General features: G+C 59.0%; 1 protein-coding gene across 1 annotated transcript in view; it reads right to left on the minus strand.

Moving 5' to 3' along the window:
- Positions 1-3,063: 3,063 nt before the first annotated feature.
- The window catches only part of CDH22 (cadherin 22), a 59,495-nt gene continuing 44,486 nt past the window's right edge, over positions 3,064-18,072 (minus strand). Inside the window, exons 8-11 of the mRNA XM_067307579.1 lie at positions 17,539-17,660; positions 17,169-17,286; positions 7,619-7,870; positions 3,064-6,041 (exon numbers count right to left, since the gene is read on the minus strand). Of these exons, the coding sequence (XP_067163680.1) occupies positions 5,500-6,041; positions 7,619-7,870; positions 17,169-17,286; positions 17,539-17,660 (1,034 nt within the window). The 3' untranslated portion in view covers positions 3,064-5,499. The remainder of the gene's footprint in view (positions 6,042-7,618; positions 7,871-17,168; positions 17,287-17,538; positions 17,661-18,072) is intronic.

Genomic DNA, 18,072 nt, shown 5'->3' on the forward strand with positions numbered 1-18,072 from the left:
GCTGCCGCGCTGCCGGAGCCGGGGCACCCAAGAGCTGCCGCTGCCACCTCCGGAGGTGCTGGACAAAGCATTCTCCATCCCTGCAAAGCAGCCGGCCACAGCACGCTTCCTCCAGGCAAAGGAAGCCCAAACATGCTGGGGCCAGAGCAGCAGCTGGTGCCTCTCCAGCCGGCACGCCCCGAGCACGCACAGCGATCACGTCTGCAGGTGCCTGCTCCATTCCTCCAGGAGCCGGCTCTGCCCAGCGGCGGCCTCTTTTGTGCACCCACAGTCTTGCTCTGCTCGGGCAGAGGCACCGGTGTCTGGATGAGCCGGGAGCCCTTGGTGCGAGGTGCTGCATGCTGCCCTGGCGCAATAGCACCATCACTCGCGTGCAACAGCAGAGCAGCCGCCAGGTTCGCCCAGCCGCCAGCTCCGCTCGAGGGTCTCAGCCAGTCCTGCTGCTGGGCACCAGGCAGCAGAGGAGGACTGGCTCGCGGAGGACTGGCTCGCCTGTGCCGGCACCAGCGTGCCCTTGCCCTGCTGGGAGCCGGGGTGCTGTGGAGCCGCTGAAGAGAGGAGCTGCTACAGAAAACTCCTCAAAAGGCCTGCATTGAGGGGGCATTGCAGGAGCCCTTAAAACATCCTCAGAGATGCTTCTGCAATCAGAGCTCTCAATTATTCTTCTCTTTTTGCAGTTAAGGCTCTGGTTCTGGCTGGCAATTTGTTGATTTGAGCTCTTTCTGTTCCTCCATGCTATCAAGAAACAAACCCTGTGCATGGCCGGGACTCATCAAACTCAACACTAGGCACTTATTACCTCCTTTGCGAGGAGCATGCTAGCTGCAGGCTCTTTCCTCTAGCAGCAGGGATTTCCTAGGGCACCTGATCCCCAGCATCCTGAGGTACCGAGACTCCTTGTGTAGTGCCTGAAGTTGGTCTGCAGGAGTCAAGGACAGCGCAGCTCTGTGCTTGCTACAGCTGGAACACGAGAGCTCTTGTTGCTAAGGGCCTGGGCTGAAAAAACAGGGTGCAAACACACAGCAACTATCAATAGCTCTATGCAAACAGCAGTTGGCCAATGTGTCCAAAGCTGTGGAAGCATACAGCTGTAAGTGCAGTGCTGACACGCTTGCTGTGGGTGGGCAATTACCAATAATGCTTGCTAAAAGGCCTCCTCAAGGTTGGCAGCTCTAGGGGCACTCACTGCAACTGCGAAAAGAAAAATACTGTGCACTTGGAGGTCTGGTGGCACACCTTGCACGTCTAAAAGGGCCCTCTGGCCTCGAGACTCCTTTCTGTTACAGCATCCCACTAACAGCTTTCATCAAAGGTCAACAGATGCTTCTTCCGTACCATTAAGTGAATAATCAAGGGAGCAAGATGGGAGTGGAGGCACAGGAATGGTGAAGGATACGGAAAAGCTTAAAGACCTCAGGGATCAATAAGCCTGCTTCAGAACGAGGACAGCAAGATGCTATTTAAATGACTGTACTTTATGGAGAGGTTTAAATTCAGCCTGTGTTATCTGCTGACCTACACTGGTGCCACCACAGAAGAGAGCACACGCCACCCTCTCTGCGCCGGCTGGCTGCTGTGCGCTGCGTCGGGGTCTCAGGAGGTCAGGGCCTCCTGCCACACCAGCAGGCAGCAGCGCTTGCAGCCGAGGTCTCAGCAGAGGTTTCCTGGGTCCAGGGTGAGAAGTTCATGCTCATTTGTCATTAGCATCTTGCTCATTTCCCTGCCATCAAGAAAACCACCAGCAATTGATTTATCTGTGGTCAGGGTAGAGTGTCATTTATTTGCACCATTTCGGTATTAAAACTGATTTTTTTTTAAAAAAAGTGATTCCTTGCTTCAGCCAATAACTGAGCGCTGCAGTAGTGCACTTTGCTACCAACGTGAGAATGGGTCACGGTAACAAAACCCATGGATGATGCACGATGGCACAGTGGCTGGGAAGAGGAAAGTGAGCAGGACCTGCATTTGCCAGTGAGCAGACGGGTACCTGTGAGGCTGCCTTTGACTCCAAGAAAACGACACCAAAGATCCAGTTTTTTAAAGAACATCAAAGAATGCTGTTGGCTGACCGAGGAGGATCATGAGGCTGCATGATCAGATAGTTTTTTTGTTGTCTGGCACCAATTTACCTGTTGTTCTTTCCGCTGTTGCTCCAAAGGGCAGGAGGAACAAGGCCCCCCCCCCCCGCCCCGTGCACACTGCTCCATTCTTGCTGCGGGCGGTTTCTCCGGGGCCACTCTAAGGAGCACGCGCCTCGCTGCGGCTCCTCCGGTGCAGGGACCTTCTGTGCGGCCGCCACTTCAGCCAGCTCTACACGTCCCCTACTGCAGCACGGCAATTCCTGGGCACATGCCGGGAGCGTCACTAACAGCCCGAAGTAGGCACGAGCAGCCGAGTGTGAACGTTCCCACATGTGCCGCGGCAGCAAACTGTGGTCAGAAACCCCAAGCACAGCTGCAGGCACTGGCCCTGCAGCGTCCCGGGCCAGATCCCAACGGTGGCGTCCGGACACCGAGCGCTTTGGGCCCCCCGGCACCGGGTGACGCCAGTCCGTCCCGTCCCGTGGCGCGGCGCCCTGTCCAGCAGGTCCATGGGGCGGCCCCAGCCTCCAGCGGGGAACAACTCCGCGCAGCCACAGAGGGGCCCTGCCAGCACCTGCAAACACCAGAGCAGGCATCACCCCGGGCACTGGGGACGGGATGCAGGAGCCTCTCTGCCACTGTGGAGCACGCAGCCAGCTCACGGCAGATTGCCAGCAGTGACGGACATTTTTTGTCATCATTTTCTTCCAGTTCAGATAGATAGAACTTTGCCTTTCTCAAGAATAAGCTTATGCTCCTGAGGGTTTTTATGAAAAAGGAGACATTGCCAGACAAGCAGCATCCAGCCACCAGGACCCATTCGGGGAGCCAGGTGGATGCTGCCGAAGGCTCTCGGCAGGGAAGACGCGACGCTCGGGGCCCAAGACAGGCTGCCCCACTCTGGCGAGGCACAAACAGCCCAGCAGTGAAAACACAACATGAGGAAACAAAACGAGATAAAATAAGTAAATAAGACTCAGGCTAGACGACAAGGAAATAATTTATTTCCAGGTCCTAGAAAGACCTTGAAAAAAATAACAAGGATGGGGAAGTCAACCTCCTGATTTTGTCTGGAAAGAGAAAGGAAACCCAAGTGACTCCATCGGACGTTCCCGCGGTCGCCAGCTCCTGGTGCCAACGCAGAGCCCCAGCCCGTGCAGCGGCTCGCTCCACTCCGCTCCACGCTCCCGCATCCACATGGGGGCGAGGAGGAAATGCGCATGGGGGGTGGCGGGTCCAGGTGGGGGTCTACGCACACAGCACCAGACACCGTCTCCATGGACGGGGCCAGCTATTGCACAACACTTTGCTAGAGGAAAGGCTGAGATGCACGGCTCCAGCCAGTGGGAAAACACGTACACATTCCTGAGGAAAGAGAGGGCTTTCTCTGTTCCCTGTGCCCAGGTTCGGGGCCTCACCGGGGCGACAGCATGGGCGCTCAGGGGCCTGACCGCCATGAAAAGCTGCCAGTTCACCCAGCTGCATCCTGGCGCTGGCGGGGAATCACAGTGACCGACCAACCGCTCACGTAGCGAGAGCAGGGCGAAGATGCGGGGCGAGAGCACGGGGCGAGGATGCAGGGTGAACGTGGGGTGAGGATGCGGGGCGAGGATGCAGGGCGAGGATGCGGGGCAAGCGTGCAGGGCGAGGATGCGGGGTGAGCACGTGGGGTGAGGATGCAGGGTGAGCACGTGGGGCGAGCGCGGGCACCCGCAGCCTCTATGGGGACGGCCAGAGGGATCCTGAGAAACAAGCAGCTCCCGCCCTGCACCGAGCCGTGTTGTCCTGCACCAGAGGGGCCGGCACAGGGATGCAGCTGCAGTGGGGACAAGCCAGGACGGGAGCTGCAGTCCTGCCTGTACCTCCACGTGGCCCCGCTCCACAACAAGAGCAGCGCTGGTGGCTGGGAGGTAAAACAGGATAAAATGAACACACATGGACATTTACAGCTAAATGCTCTCCGAGGACAGAAAACGCTGTCTGTGGCTAAACTAAAAGGACAAACCCAGTGATGAGCCCAGGGAGGCCATACAGGCTACCTGTCAACCACACCACTGATCTCCCCAGCGTCACCGGACACGGAGCCACAGTAGCCAGGGCAGCATGAGAAGCTGCCCAGGCACCTCCTGGAACCGGCCAAAATTCACCCTGGGGAACACTGGCTGCCTGCAACAGTCCTGGGTGCCCAGCACAACCCTGGGGGCTCAGCACAGCCCCGGGCACCCAGCACAGCCCTGGGGGCTGAGCACAGCCCTGGGCACCTGGCCAATGGGTTTGGGATCCTACCTGCGTGCCAGGCTGGTGGCTGCGAGGGAATTGCCCCTCCGGACCAGGGCTCCAGGACGTCCCTTGCCCTGCGGCTGGCGCTGCCCCATCCTGCCTCCTCCCCACATTGCTGCAGCCTGCGGGGGAAACCGGTGCTGGCGCAAGAGGCCCGGGGCTGGGCTGGGCTGCGCTGCTGCCAGAAGGGCCGCGGCTCCGCACATCTCCGCTCCCTGCACCGGCCCTGGGGTCTCTCCTCGGCACCGTGGGGCCGCCCCAAGCCCGGCCGCAGCACGGTGCCGCAGGGGGCAGCTGGCACGCTGCAGGTGACATCCCCTGCACCAGCAGGAGGGAGCCTGCTCTAATCACCAGCATAACCAGAAAAAACGGGACAGGAGCGGGCTGACAGAGCCGAGGGGAGGCAAACGCAGCTGCAAGGCGAAGCCCAGGTTGAAGCGGCCTCAAGCACAGCAGCTGCTCCCTGAAGCAGGCGACTGCAGAGCCGGCGCCCGGCAGGAGCCCCTGGGCCCGGCGCGGCTCCGCAGGCACCAGTGCCGACCCTGCGGCTCCACAGGCACCGGGCACCGTGCTCTGGGCTCCGCGCGGAGCAGGGCTCTGCAGAGCGAGCCACAACAAGGCAGGGAACAGAAGTGAAAAGCTTGTTTCCCTCTGCACAGAAAGCTCTTAACGAAATCAAAGCACTTCAAATGCTCTGAATCAAGTGACAAAAACAATTTAGACAACAAAAGGCTCCCGGACTGCTCTTCCCTTCCTGAACTGGGCTCACTGAACAGATCTATTTAAATGATAATTTGTGGGGGGAAACCCCCTCCGAGCTCTCTTGAATTAGATTTTCTCTTTCTTAAATTAATGCGTAGTGCTTTAACGGAGATTGGTATTAGGAGATTATGATGGCGACCACGGCTCCTTCGGGCTCTCCAGCCCAGCCATGCTGGCGCTGAGGAGCCCCCGACGAGAGGCAGCAAACGAGGCGCACACCCGCCCCGCTCCTCAGCCGCACCGCGGTCCCTCTGCGGCAGCAGGGTGTCCACCGATGCGGCGCCGCCTGCAGCGCGCCACTCACTGGCGCACGCCCTGCGTGGAAGCCCAGCCTGGCACGCACCCTGTGCCCCGCTCCGGGCTTCAGCCAGGGCAGCTAGGACTCCTCGCCCTCCTCCTCGCCCTTGCGCCCTTGAGCGTAGAGCGTGGCCAGCTGCCGGAAACGTGGCCCCCAGCCCCCCAGGTAGGAGAAGTCCTGCTCCGAGCCGCTGGACCAGGTGTTGATGGAGCTGAGGGAGGGGACGGGGGAGTCCGAGCCCTCGAAGGCGTAGGTCTGGAAGGAGTCGTAGGGCGGCACTGAGATGTCCTCATCCGCCTGCTCCACCTTCTTGCAGATATAGTCCCTGAAGAGGGAGAAGTCCAGGTCTGGCTTCTGCACCCACTGCGGGAGCACGTGGAGCTCGGAGGCCAGGTGTCCGCTCAGGCCCCCGTCTCTTGGCCCCCCTCCGCCATCACCGCCTTTGATCTCGCTGAAGTCGTAAAGGCTGCGCAGGGCTGACATGTCATAGGCCTCTGTGTCCTGCTCGCCACCCCCTTCGTCGTTGTATTTGATGACATTGTCCCTCATGTCCTCGTCATCCTCGGATGTCAGGTGGCTTTTGTGGTGTCGCTTCAACGTAAGGATCAGAAGGACCAGCACTGGGAAGGGAAGAGACAGTCAGCAGACAGGGTGATGGGCTCATGCAAGCTGCTCTCAGAGGCGCAAGGACAGCCCGTGTTCAGGGCCAGGCACAGAGGCAAAGTCGCCTCTGGCACGGGCAGCCCAGGCGGCCGGCACCACCAGGTGAGGGGACCAGCACTGCCAGCCGGTTCATATCAGCCAGGCTCATTGAGTAGCAGCTGTGTTGTGTCACTGGGTGGGAGAGAGATGGGCCTGGGCTCCAGTGCAGACCAGGAGCTTCCTTTCCATGCAGCATGACCACAGAGACAGGAGGGGCAGATGGATGAACGCACGGCTGGACAGACAAACGGCTGGATTCTGTAGAAGATGAATAGGAAAGGGGGTGCATGAATCACAGCAGCAGCCAAATGTTGGGAGCATGATTGTGGAGCAGATGGCACAGAGCCTGAGCAATGAGCCACAGATGTGTCCTGGATCATCATCCATTCATCCCATCACCTTTAGAGCACCGATGTGCACTTTATTCGTTTGGGCAATTAGGCAGAAATTTGTTTGCACTGCGTTGGAAAATGAAACCAGTGTAAAGTGCACCCTGTGGGAAAGGGTTTTCTAAACGGAGACACAGCAGGAGACGAGGAGCAGAGACGTGCCAAGGAGAAGAAAGACTTCAGCGAACAACACGCTGGCTTCCACAGATGTCCTGACAGCCCTCAGGAGCCAGCTGCGAGCCCGCACTGATGCCAGAGGGCTTTCAGCAGCAGCATCCATCAGCTGCACAGTGCTAAAACTGCACGCACTGCAGCACCCACCCACTCCAGGCCCTCTCCCCTCTCCACATGCAAGCAAGCCCACGCTTCCCCCGCACCTTCAGCCCCAGCACACGCTGGTGCAAACCTGTCGTGGCAGCCGGCAGCATCCCCAGGGCATGGAGAGCTTCCCTGCACAGGGCTAGCCTGTCCCCAGCAGCCCGTTTGCATGCTCCCAGAAGACCCCTGGGCACATTTCCACAACCTACCCTTGCAGGCGCTAAAACAGCCCCGCTTCTTATTCATACACACTCTAACCTTGACCCTCACAGGCCTCTGAGATAAGAGCACCACTGCATGACTGCCTGCCCCACATCTGCCACCCTTGGCCACTGCCTCCCAGCCCCTGGGACACACACACATCCCTCACCTGCAGTGAGGCACACTGCTGCAAACACACCATCACTCTGCCCACAAGCAGCTCTCAGCCTCCTGCCCGTGGAAGGCCAGGAGCAACCACCAGCTCTCCCTCCTCCATGAGGGAAGCCCATCTACCCACTACAGGGGGAACTGTCCTGCTTCAGATGCGTCACTGAGCCCAGCCCACTGGGGTCTTGGCTTGGGAAAAACATGGAAATACCCCCAACAGCCAGATCCCAACTGCACCCTGCGGCTGGGGTCGGGTTTGCTGCCCCACGCTCTGCAGAGAGTTCCTGGCAAGGCATCAGGTGGCCAAGGGGCCTCTACCAAGCCCAAAGCAACTACCTCCACTCATGTGCATGACTGGGGATGAAGGGAGGAGACAGGGACGAGATGGGGGAAGAGGAGGGCGGCAGGCAGGCACTCACCAATCAGAATAAGGATGCAGACCAGCAGAGCAATGAGTGCGCCAGGGCTCAGCGTGGCAGACATGACGTAGGCTGTGCTGTTGCAGGACTGGATGGCCCCGCTGCTGTCGCAGCCGCACACGTGGATGGTCAGAGTCCCCGTGCTGCTGAGGGCCGGGGGGCCGCTGTCCACCACCAGGATGGGCAGCAAATACACATCCTGCTCTTGGCGATTGAAGCCCACTCTTTGCGTGTGCACTGCGGCCATGTTGTCTGCAGGGAGCAAGCAAACCCACAGCAAAGTCACTCCTGGGGACAGCAAGAAGGACTAAGCCACCTCAGCCCTGCTCCCAGGACATGGCACGCCCGAGCTCCTCCACGCCGGACACATCACTCCCAGGCGCTGGAGGCTGCTACTGCTGGTGCTGCGGCTGCTCTACAGCCTCTGCTGCCAACGCACAGCTCCAGTGACTGCCAGCTTGCCAGGCAGGGAGCGTGGACCAGGCCTGCCCTCCCCACTCAGCGGGAGCAGAGCCAGGGTGTCGCGCCGCTGTCCCTCGTGGCCGGCTGGCTCCGCTCCGCACCATGCCATGCCATGAATGCCGCACCACGCCACCTCGCAGGGCTCCTCGCGGCCAGCCCTGTGGTCCCACTGGCTGGGGCACAGCGACGCTCGCCATGGGGCAACTGCACACGGGGCCTGAAACCTGCCGGCAAAACGCAGCGGGAGCAGAAGGGAGAAAGAAAACAAACCTCCTAGAAAACTCTCTGAGTAGTGCAGAGCAGGCATCGGGATGGAGAGCAGCCACAAAGCGCAGACCTCCCCAACGGAGCTGCTCAGCTGGGCGGGCTGGGGTCCGCCGACGGGGCTGAGCCGGCAGGAGCTGTCACTGCCCCAACCCAGGCGCCGAGGTGAGGGACCACCTGCTCTGGGTCCCTCCTACTGCCCGAAGAGCCGGCAGAGCTCCCTGTGGGCTCCCAGCCGAGCCGAGCCAGCTGTGCTCCAGCTCCGTGCAGATCCCGCTGCTGCAGGGGCACAGCCCGCGCAGCTGAACCCACCACGGACCGTGAACACAGCCACGCTGCAGACCCACTGCAGCCAGGGCGAACCCAAGCAGCAGCGCAGCGGCAGGAAGGGGCTGGAAGCCAGCCCCACTCCCTGCCCACGGGGGAAGGAAAAAGCTGGAGCAGCGGCTGAACAGTCACAGCCAGATGTCTGAGCCATTGCTGGCTGTCTGCAGCCTTTATCTAATAAAACGCGGATCGGTTGCTCGCAGCAAGGTGCTGCTGTCTGCAGACACCCTCCTCATCCCACCCGATCCATGCTGGCCTGGCTCCTTTCCGTATCAATCAGCTCTTCGATCAGCAAAGCCAGCTATTCCAGTTCTGGCTATGGGGCCGCCTGCTTCCGCAGCACTCAGCACACGGACCCGGCGCTGCACAGGATGCAGAGGATGCAGGCACAGTGGGACAGGACATGAGCCAGGAGGGGAGCAGGAGGGCAGGTGCCTGCGGAGCGGCAGGACGGGAAGATCAATGGCCAGCGGGGAAGCATGGCCAACCTCAGATGCGGAGCAGACCTGCGCGTGCAGTGCTGCCACGAAGGTGCACATGGCGCCAGTCCAGCGTGCTCCAGCGCTGAGCAGGGCCAGGTCCAGCTGCGAGTGATGGAGACCGACCGTCCGCACCCAAAGGGGAGGCAGCAGCGCATGACTTGTGCCCAGAGCAAGCATCAGCTGTCCCAGGGCTGAACACCAGGTTGTTGCTTCCTGTCATCAGGTCTCCGGATGCTGCCTCTGTCCACCCATTTTCTGCACTGCCAGGACACGACCGTGTTGTGGGCCAGAGCAGAGCCTTTGGCACCTCAGCTGGGGAGAGCTGGGATTTTAACACGAAGGAGAGAGGAGGATGCCTCCCTTCCAGTTCAGCTGAGAGCACAGGTTGTGCCCTGAGGAGCTCGTGCTCCAGCGCAGCAAAGAGGCCAGGACACCAGGTAAGGGAGCGTGCACAAGGCTACGCCAGCATTCGGAGGCTGCCCTGAGCCCCACACAGCCAACATTCAAACCTCAGTCTTGCTCACGCATGCAGAGCTGTGCTGCAGGTCACAGAAAATCTCCTCCTGTAGATGTAGCATCTTATAACCATTAAGGGAATTTTCCGGGCCACCTCACTCATCCCTGCTCACAGCAGCAGACCTCAGGCAGGCAACAGCCTCAAGAGCACGGATCAGAAGGCAGCAGTAGGGCAAGTGCTTGTAAGAATCAATCCAGGGACGTTTTGCCTCAGAAGAGATATTGCATCTAAACAGAGCAGCATGCCTGCAAGGCCACAGCTCCCAGCACTGACCCACACGCCCCAAGACGGGTGTGACGGGGGCAGCAGCATTGCCAGACTGCGGAGGGCACTGCAGAGAGCAGTGTTTCTGCACCCCTGCAAGCGCTGCCCGGTGTCTCTGTACACGCAGCAGGGACTGTGGGCAGCCCCCGAGTCCCGCAGGATATCCGTCGCTGGGGCTGAGCCCCTCGGGGCAGTGCGCAGAGGCCCGTGGCAGAGCACACAGGGAGCGCTGGCCCCGGAGCAGTGGGGAGGCTGGAGCCAGGGCAGCTGCCTGTCAGCAGTGGAACCTGCTGGGAAGCTGCCTGTTCCCTACCATGGAGGAGCTAGAAAAAAGAAATGTTTATTGTTATGCTAATCACCTGCACAAAGGTAACAAGATCTCATTTGGTGCTGCTGCCTCAGCTTGCTGCAACGTAGTGGGGAGATATAAATAAAATTAATAGCACCATCTCAGCAAGAGGCCAGGACTAACTCCTCACTAGCCCAGCTGAGCGTGACCCTCGGGCACCTGGATCCAGCGGAGATGCAGCCCCAGGACAAGCGGGTCACAGCAGCTCCCCACGGCCAAGCGAGGCCCCAGCCCTCGGCCGGGATCGCCTCCTGCCCTGTACATCACACAAGCCAAGCAGCCAGCCCGGGACCGCACGTCCAGCCCTGCTGGAGGATCCCGCACATGCTGCCAGCCCCCTCCCGACCCAGCTCCGGCTGCCGATCTTCCTTGGGCTCTGTTTCCGTGCTCAGGAGCTGTTCCAGCCTCTCAGGTATTTAGCTCCATGTAAATGTGCACATAGCACCTGCACCTCGCACTTCTGGAGTGCAGCAGAACGCTGCAACTCCCTTTCTGCTTGCAGCCAGCTCCAGCTCCTTTTGGAGAGGAAGACCTGCCACAAGGCACGCTGACTTCAGTGTCGAGTATTTTTAGAAACAGTCTCTAGAAACGGAGGGGAAATACTACGTGCAAGTCGCAGAGAGGCAGCCACTAACCTCAGCTCGGATACTGACGGCGCTGCTCAGACAGCGTGTTGCACCGCTGAGCCCCCTCGCCTCCCAGCAAGGAGAGGAGGAAGATTTCCATTGCTGATGCCACGAAGTCAAAATAAAGCAGCCAATATTTAAACAAAAGCAGCAGCATGACAGACAGCTCTGAGAAACCTCAGCCCAGGAAGGGGCTGAGATCTTGCTCTGTTACTCAAAATTCAGTGCTAGAGAGAGAGACAGAAATCACAAGTACAAAACACTATTTCAAACATTGTAAAACACTTTCTTGAACAAGGTGATGTCAACACTTCCTGCAGGAAGAGCAGCAACAGCAAATTCACATCTACACCAAAACCACTGCTCACCAGCGCTGGATAGCCAGCACAAGTCTCGCAGACACCAGCTCTGCATGTCCCCAGGCCTGGAGCCGCCTCCCCACAGCCCCCCCACCGTGTCCTCACACCCCCCCCCCCCGGGCACTCTGGACAACCCAGTTTCCCTCTCTGGCGTTTACACCCCTGCTACTTGCAAACTTTTCCTGTGTTCCCTTCTGGGCCACACACACAAGTCTGGAAAAAACAGTGCTGCTGCCATGCCCTGCTGTCTGTTTGAACATAGACGGGAAGTAAATTTTGCCCAGATCTGGGAAAATATATCCTGGAAAGTGTATTCAAAGCAATTGCTTACAGACCAATGTAATTTCTCCCGGTACAGTTGTTTCTTTACGTGTGGCCGACCTGAGGCACCTCCTTCCAGGCTCTGTGTCTTGAGGCAGTTTCGTTAGCACCAGCAGACTCAGAGTCGTTGCAAAGACAAGCCAGGAGGGCCCTAGCCCTACAGCCTCTCTTGTTCCTTCCTCGGTAGCAGCTTTCTGCTAAGTCCAATTTTGGGGCCACGGAGCTGAGAGCAGTGTTTCCCATGAGGTGGCATGGAAATTGCAGCAGATGTTGAAATCAGCTTGTTGATCCACAGCTTTTCTGCATGGAGGAGTTTGGACCTCTTCCATACTTATGTGTTTTCCTGTGCAGTCTGTGTGAGGCCACGCTTTGAGCTACCATCACACCACTCTGAAGGTTGTAATGCATTTGCTCTGCAGCCCACAAGCCAAGTCATTTACTGTCAATGCCGCCTTGCTAGACAAGCTGACATTTTATATTCCTCCACAGATTTCCTGTGCCTCTCCCTGACCACGCAGTGATTTTATCCCGTGTCACATCATATCATTTCATGCAAAGGACAGGAAAAAACATCTGTCTCCTCAAGGAGCAATTCACAAGGCAAGATAGAAACCAACAGGAGTCAAGTGTGCAGGGACCAGTCAACATCACTGTAAGAGGAAAGTTTAGGAATACAATATACTCTGGTGGTAACTAGGAATAATAAAATAATTAAGTCTCTCAGACTCCCTCACTCTCCAAAGAGGCTCTTGGTAGCTTCAAAGACAGAGCTAATAAATCCTTCTCATAACTCAATCTCAAACAGCACTAGGAAAGCAGAAGGGAGCAATCTACCTCCAGTCTGGATTTTGATATCCCAGCCCGCTCCTGTACTCCCAGGGCCACAGTGAGCATCTCCCTTTGCCGGCTCCAGCAGCTGCTCTGCAGCTCTGGACGCACCGGCTCATTAGCACATGGCTCTGGGCCGGGCCTGCAGCCACATTGCTGCCAGAGCTGCTCGCTGCCACGAAGGTCTCCCTGACAGGACAGACCTCCCTCCCCAGCCCCGCGGCAGGGGCAGCCAGCAAGAGAGGAATTTGGGTCTTCCCCTTTTGCCTGTATCTCACCCCACGTTCTCTGGGTGCCAGGCCACGGTGCTGCTGCTGCTTTTGCCTCTTGCTCAGTCCCCGGGGAGATCCAGTGCTCCATTTCGCCCCACGGCAGATCAGCATCTGCACTGCTCACGTGGAGGACGGCATCCCTGCGGCGGCTGGAGGAGGCTTCCTCTCTCCTCAGGCATGCCTCAAATCCTCATGTTCTGCATTCGATTGCTCAGATTTTTCACCCATTACATGCTCTTAATGAGACCTGTGGAGAGTTCAGACATCTGCCTCCCTAGCCCTTGAGCTCTGGAGTCAGTAGCATCCATGTGTCGCTACATATTATTCACCAACCCTTCCAGGTTGCAGGGCTTAGTTTCTTTCTACCATCCCTTCCAATGCAATTAGGATTTCTTGGAGAACATGATTTCAGGCTTTAATTACCTTTGATACTTCTTTAATCATTTTCCTCAGGCCAGAAAGACCCAGAAAAGGGGGAGTTAGGAGCCACAGGATGGTGATACGCTTTTGGAAAGGTACCAGTTGGAACTGGGCGAGGTCAACTTTCTCCACTCTATCTCTTCCTTTAGACACTTCATTTGCTGGGTATCTTCCTTCTGGATCTGGTCCGTTGCTATAACGCATGACTTTTTATTCCTTGTCTGATGAATTAAGGTGCTTGAGCACTCCCTCAGACAGAGCAGGAGAAAAGGAGGAAAGATGCAGGTAGAAAATGGCACTGCCTCTAAAAGCCTGACTCCTGCAAACTGCTTCAGCTATAATTCAGCTAATGAGAAGTCTCCTGCAGAGTCACCTTTCACTCTTACGCGTCTGACCTGGAGCGTGAGAGCCGAGGCAGCTCTTGGCAGCCACGGAGCACTGCATGCCACAGGGAATCGGGAGATGACGAGCGAAGCTGCAGGTCCTTGCAAGGATCATCTCACTCTCTGCACAACTCTGACCACAGCAGGGCCTGGCCCAGCAAGGCTTGGCTAAGGGGCAGCATCAGGATCCCAGGCTCAGCAGACCTGCTCTGTGACTGCTGACGTATGCCCACGTACTTAGCAAATGCTCCACCAGGTCTTCGTTGGATGGACAGGCTGCGCCATCGCCAAGGACGGTCCCCAAAACCCTCCCATGCTGCCAATAAGGACCCCAAGAGCAGCCTAGGTGGCTTTGGGCATCCTCTTCTGCCCTCACATGCTGTCCCGGCTGGCTCTGCTCCATGTGTGCTACAGGGCTGTTAATTTTAAAATTTAACCAACTCTACCTCCGGGTCCTTCTGCTTTTTCTGATATCCTGAAGGGGCCTGTTTCTGTCCGCGAGGAGCCTGGCTGAGCAGGCACCCTCTCTAGCAGACATGGTGCCCAGCGAGCGCAGACAAGCCTCTCTGCAGTGGCCTAGCAGCAACACACTGGTGGCCATGGCCCCCTCGCTTCCTGTCCACTGGCCACGCCGCGGCTCGGTTGCTCTTGTCCAGCCTGGCAAACCGCAGAGTCAGAGGACGGCAAGCGCTCCCGAGAGGACGCGGTCCCTGTCGCACTGAGGACGCACTGCCCTGCTGAGGCACTTTCTGCTGCCTTGCAGGAACCAGAGAAGTAGGTGCAAAGGAAAAAAGAAGAAGGATTTAAGCGGGAGCTTAGCGAATCCATCTGTGCTGACATCCATCAGTGTCACTCCTTGGCTGCAAAAGCAATATTTATAAATCACGTTTCAAAATTGGCTACAAATTTGTACAAAGAAACAGATGGGCTGGTGGTAGCAGTTTGTCACCACTGATATTTATATGGAGAAGGAGAGAGAAGTGCAAGAGGGGCGAACAACGAGAGGGAGGAAAGGGGCGGACAGAGAGTATGCAGCAAGGAATGAGCGAGAGCAGGGGGCGAAGGCGAGTGCTGCCAGGACATGTGATGCGCTGGGGAAGTCAGGGGGAAAGAAAAAAAAAAATCAAAGGGAGATGACACTAAAGCACGCTGTTGCAGCAGAGGTGAGGGGTGCCTCCATCTGCATAGGCAGCCTCCTCCCCTTGCTACTGCAGATGGCATTGCTCGGCATTTAGGAGGGTCTACAAACACCCAGGGAATAACCCTGCAGCAACAGCATTTGTTTTACCCAGAGCAGAAGGCGGGAGGTGATACCAGCTTTTACTCATTTTATTCAGTGTTGCACCACACTCAGTGCTGGTGGGATCATTTAGCGCGGAGGATTACTGTGCGTGCGTGCACACGGGGAGCCTTGTCCCAGGCGGGGGGCAGTGGCTTGGGGAGATGGCAGCGCGCGAGCCCCAGTCCTGCATCCTCTGCAGCGCCTGCGCTCGGGTGCCTGCGACGGACCCCAGCGGGCACAAGCAGGGGGGGCAATTCCCAAACACCGCCAGGCGGCAAAGCAGCCGCACCAAGACCCCCAGCCCAGCCCAGTCCCTTGGGCCAGGCAGCCGGAGCAGCCCTGATCCCCATGGGACCACAAAGGGGCTGGCTCCGAGCAGGGACCAGCCCTTGTCCTGCGGGGGATCGGGAAGGCCAGGTCCCCACAGATGCCGGGGTAGCTCTGTGCTCACGCAGGTTCTCCTAAGGCCCCTCAGAGAAAGGGAAGGAAGTTAATCACTGGGCGCGGTGCAAAATCTTGCAAGGATTAAAGCATGCTTACAGGATAAGCAGCAAAGGTCTCGTGAACAGCTGCCCCACGGGTGCGGGGGAGAAACTCGGGTCAGGGACAACTGCACTTTTCAGGGCACAAAGTAACGTCAGTCTTTCTACAATTACACCTGAGGCTTTTCGCTGCAAGCCCCATTTTGACTATCCCTAATGACGCTGAGTGCAATCTGAAAAAGCAGGAGCTTATATCAGCAGAGGGTTCCTCTGATAAGCTCAAAACAACCTAAATCAGACTTTTGACAGATGAAGCTGCAAAACCGAGACAAAAATCTGGTCTCAAAACAAAAACAAAAATAAAAACAAAAAAGCATTTCAATTTGGTCTGCTGGCTTCAGACCAGGTTGGCCCCTTGGCTGGAGGAGATCCCCTATCTGCAAGAGTCCCTGTTGTACATGCCGCTGAAACACCAGAAACACCCTCAGAAACACCAGCCAGGAAGAGGAAGCAGGCTGATAACCACCCTTCCGAGCTGTCACCGCCAGGCAAGCACAGCCTGACCTCGTAGTGCTCGAAGCCAGATAAAAGCAGCCGGGGCCCAGCAGCCAGCAAAATCCATGTTGTGCCCACCGGCCGCAGCCGCTGGCCAGCACGGGAGCCGGAGCCAGCACAGCCCCATGGCTTGAAGCGCCCCAAGCAGCCTGCACGGCCCGGGAGCGGGTGGCCCTGCCTGGCCCCATCCGCCAAGTACACAGCTGGGCACACGGAAGCTGTGGAAACCACGCTTCCAAACACTCAATAGAGAAGTCAGCTCTGCCCTCGTGCCCCGGAACAACCTGCCTGGCCCTGACCGTGGCCACGAGATGCTGCCGGGACCTTCCAGCCGCCGCGGGATGAGGCTCGGCGCGGGTCCGGGGGCCAAGCTGCCGTGAGGTGGGCACGGGCTGCCCAGGAGGGACTACGCTCCGGGATGCACTCCGGAGAAGGACGAAGCAAAGCGCTCAGAACAGGAGAGTGTTTGTCTGCAAACCTACATCATCTTGCCCACAAGCAGGTTAGAGACTTCACGTCACCAAAGCACCCAGAGCCCTGCAAACGCTGAAGGCGGTGCCAGGCGAGCCCTGGAGCTGTCCGCAGCGGAGCTGGCGGAGCCTCCGTGAGGCAATCCTGCCGTCAGCTGGCCAGCCCCACCATGCCAGGGTGCCCCGTCACTCGCCCGTGTGCCCGGAGGAAGCAGGGGAGCGGTACAGCTCCCAGGAGACGCTTCTTCCTGCACGGCAGGGAGCCCATGCATCCCATCCCACCAGGCAGACACCTGAACCGCTTGCTTTCCTGAGGGATAACAACAAGTGCAGGCTCCTCGCCAAGGCAGAGGTTGGTCAAATGGAGCTGCTGGACACGCCGCGGGCCTGCGGCAGAGGCCTTCTGCTCTCCCAGCAGCACCAGCCCGTCATCGGCAGTGCCGCAGCTCTTCCCTCAGCCCCGCAGAGGCGGCTAGCGGCGCTCCCTGGCACAGAGCGAGACACCAAGGGTGGGCAAGCTGTTGGTGCCTTATGTGCCCAAAAGCAAGCGCAAGGGAAGGGGAGGCCTCGGCTCGAGGAAACCCTGATAAGCCTCTCTTTCAGGCAGAAGGTGCCTCCTGGTGCACATGGGGCTCATGCAAGAGCGTGGACATGTCCTTAGCCCAGGAAGGGGAGAAGGGAGAAAGCACACGTCTCGCCACGAGGGACGGCACGGGCAGCCGCGGCACCGGCCCGTCCTGGTGCCCGCAGGCCCCTGAGCTCATCCCCGCCACCGCGGCGAGGCCGGGCAGGAGGAGGGCCGGGGTCCGACCACGGCATCACACGGCCCTGTCACCCCCCGCCCCGGTGGTCCCGCAGGCTGCACAGCCGGGGAGGGCAGGACTCACCCTTGATGTCCAGCAGGGAAAAGTGGTGGTTGTGGGTGGCTTCAGGCGCCAGGGTGAAGTAGAAGTGGTGGCCGCTCTGGGGCTCGTCACGGTCCACGACACTGATGGTCTGGATGAGCTGCGGGGAGAACGTGGCGGTGAGGAGCAGCGCTGCCGCCCGGCCCCAGCCCTGCGGCAGGTCCATCCCCAGGGGGTCACCAGCCTGCGTCCTGGCCTGGAGCAGCCGTAAGGGCCTGGGAGCAGCCCTCAGCCGGCGGCAGCTGCGGGAGGCAGCCTGCGGCCCCGCACTGAGGGCTGGGATGGAGGCCCAGCTCCGCCATCGGTGCCGTGCGATCTGCACGGAGCTGGAGGAGCCGGCACCGCACACTACCTGGCCCGGCTTGGCGTCCTCGCACACGGCAGCTTCGTAGGGGGTGGCGAGCTCAGGCGGGTTGTCATTCACATCCAGGATCCGGATGCGGAGAGAGGCTCTTGACACCTGCGAGTGATTATCTGAAACAGAAAAACAGCAACGCCTCAGCGGGAGGCGCCATCTGCTACCAGCCGGGCGCAAACGCCCCTCGCTCTGCCCGTCCGGAGAGCTCCCACGGCTGTGCTGGGGCTCCCACGGCCTCGCTGCCCGCTTTTCCCGGTAGAGAAGCCCAGTGCTGGGCTGTGCACCAGGGGCCCCCGAGCCGCCGCTGTCGGCTTGCCCTTGCTGCGGGAAGGCTGAGCAGCCCAGAGCAAATCCCTGCAGCAGGAGGTGGCACCGAGCACCCTGGCTGCAGCCTGGCCTGGCCAGACTGCACTGCACCACGGAGGAGGGACGAGCTGCCTCCTGCCACGGGCACCTGCGCAGAGAAACAGGGACCGGTCGTGTCCACCCGCATCCTGGCCCTTGCACCCAGGGACTGGCAAAGGGATC

Source organism: Apteryx mantelli, chromosome 18, assembly GCF_036417845.1.
Source record: "Apteryx mantelli isolate bAptMan1 chromosome 18, bAptMan1.hap1, whole genome shotgun sequence".
NCBI classification, from domain to species: Eukaryota; Metazoa; Chordata; class Aves; order Apterygiformes; family Apterygidae; genus Apteryx; species Apteryx mantelli.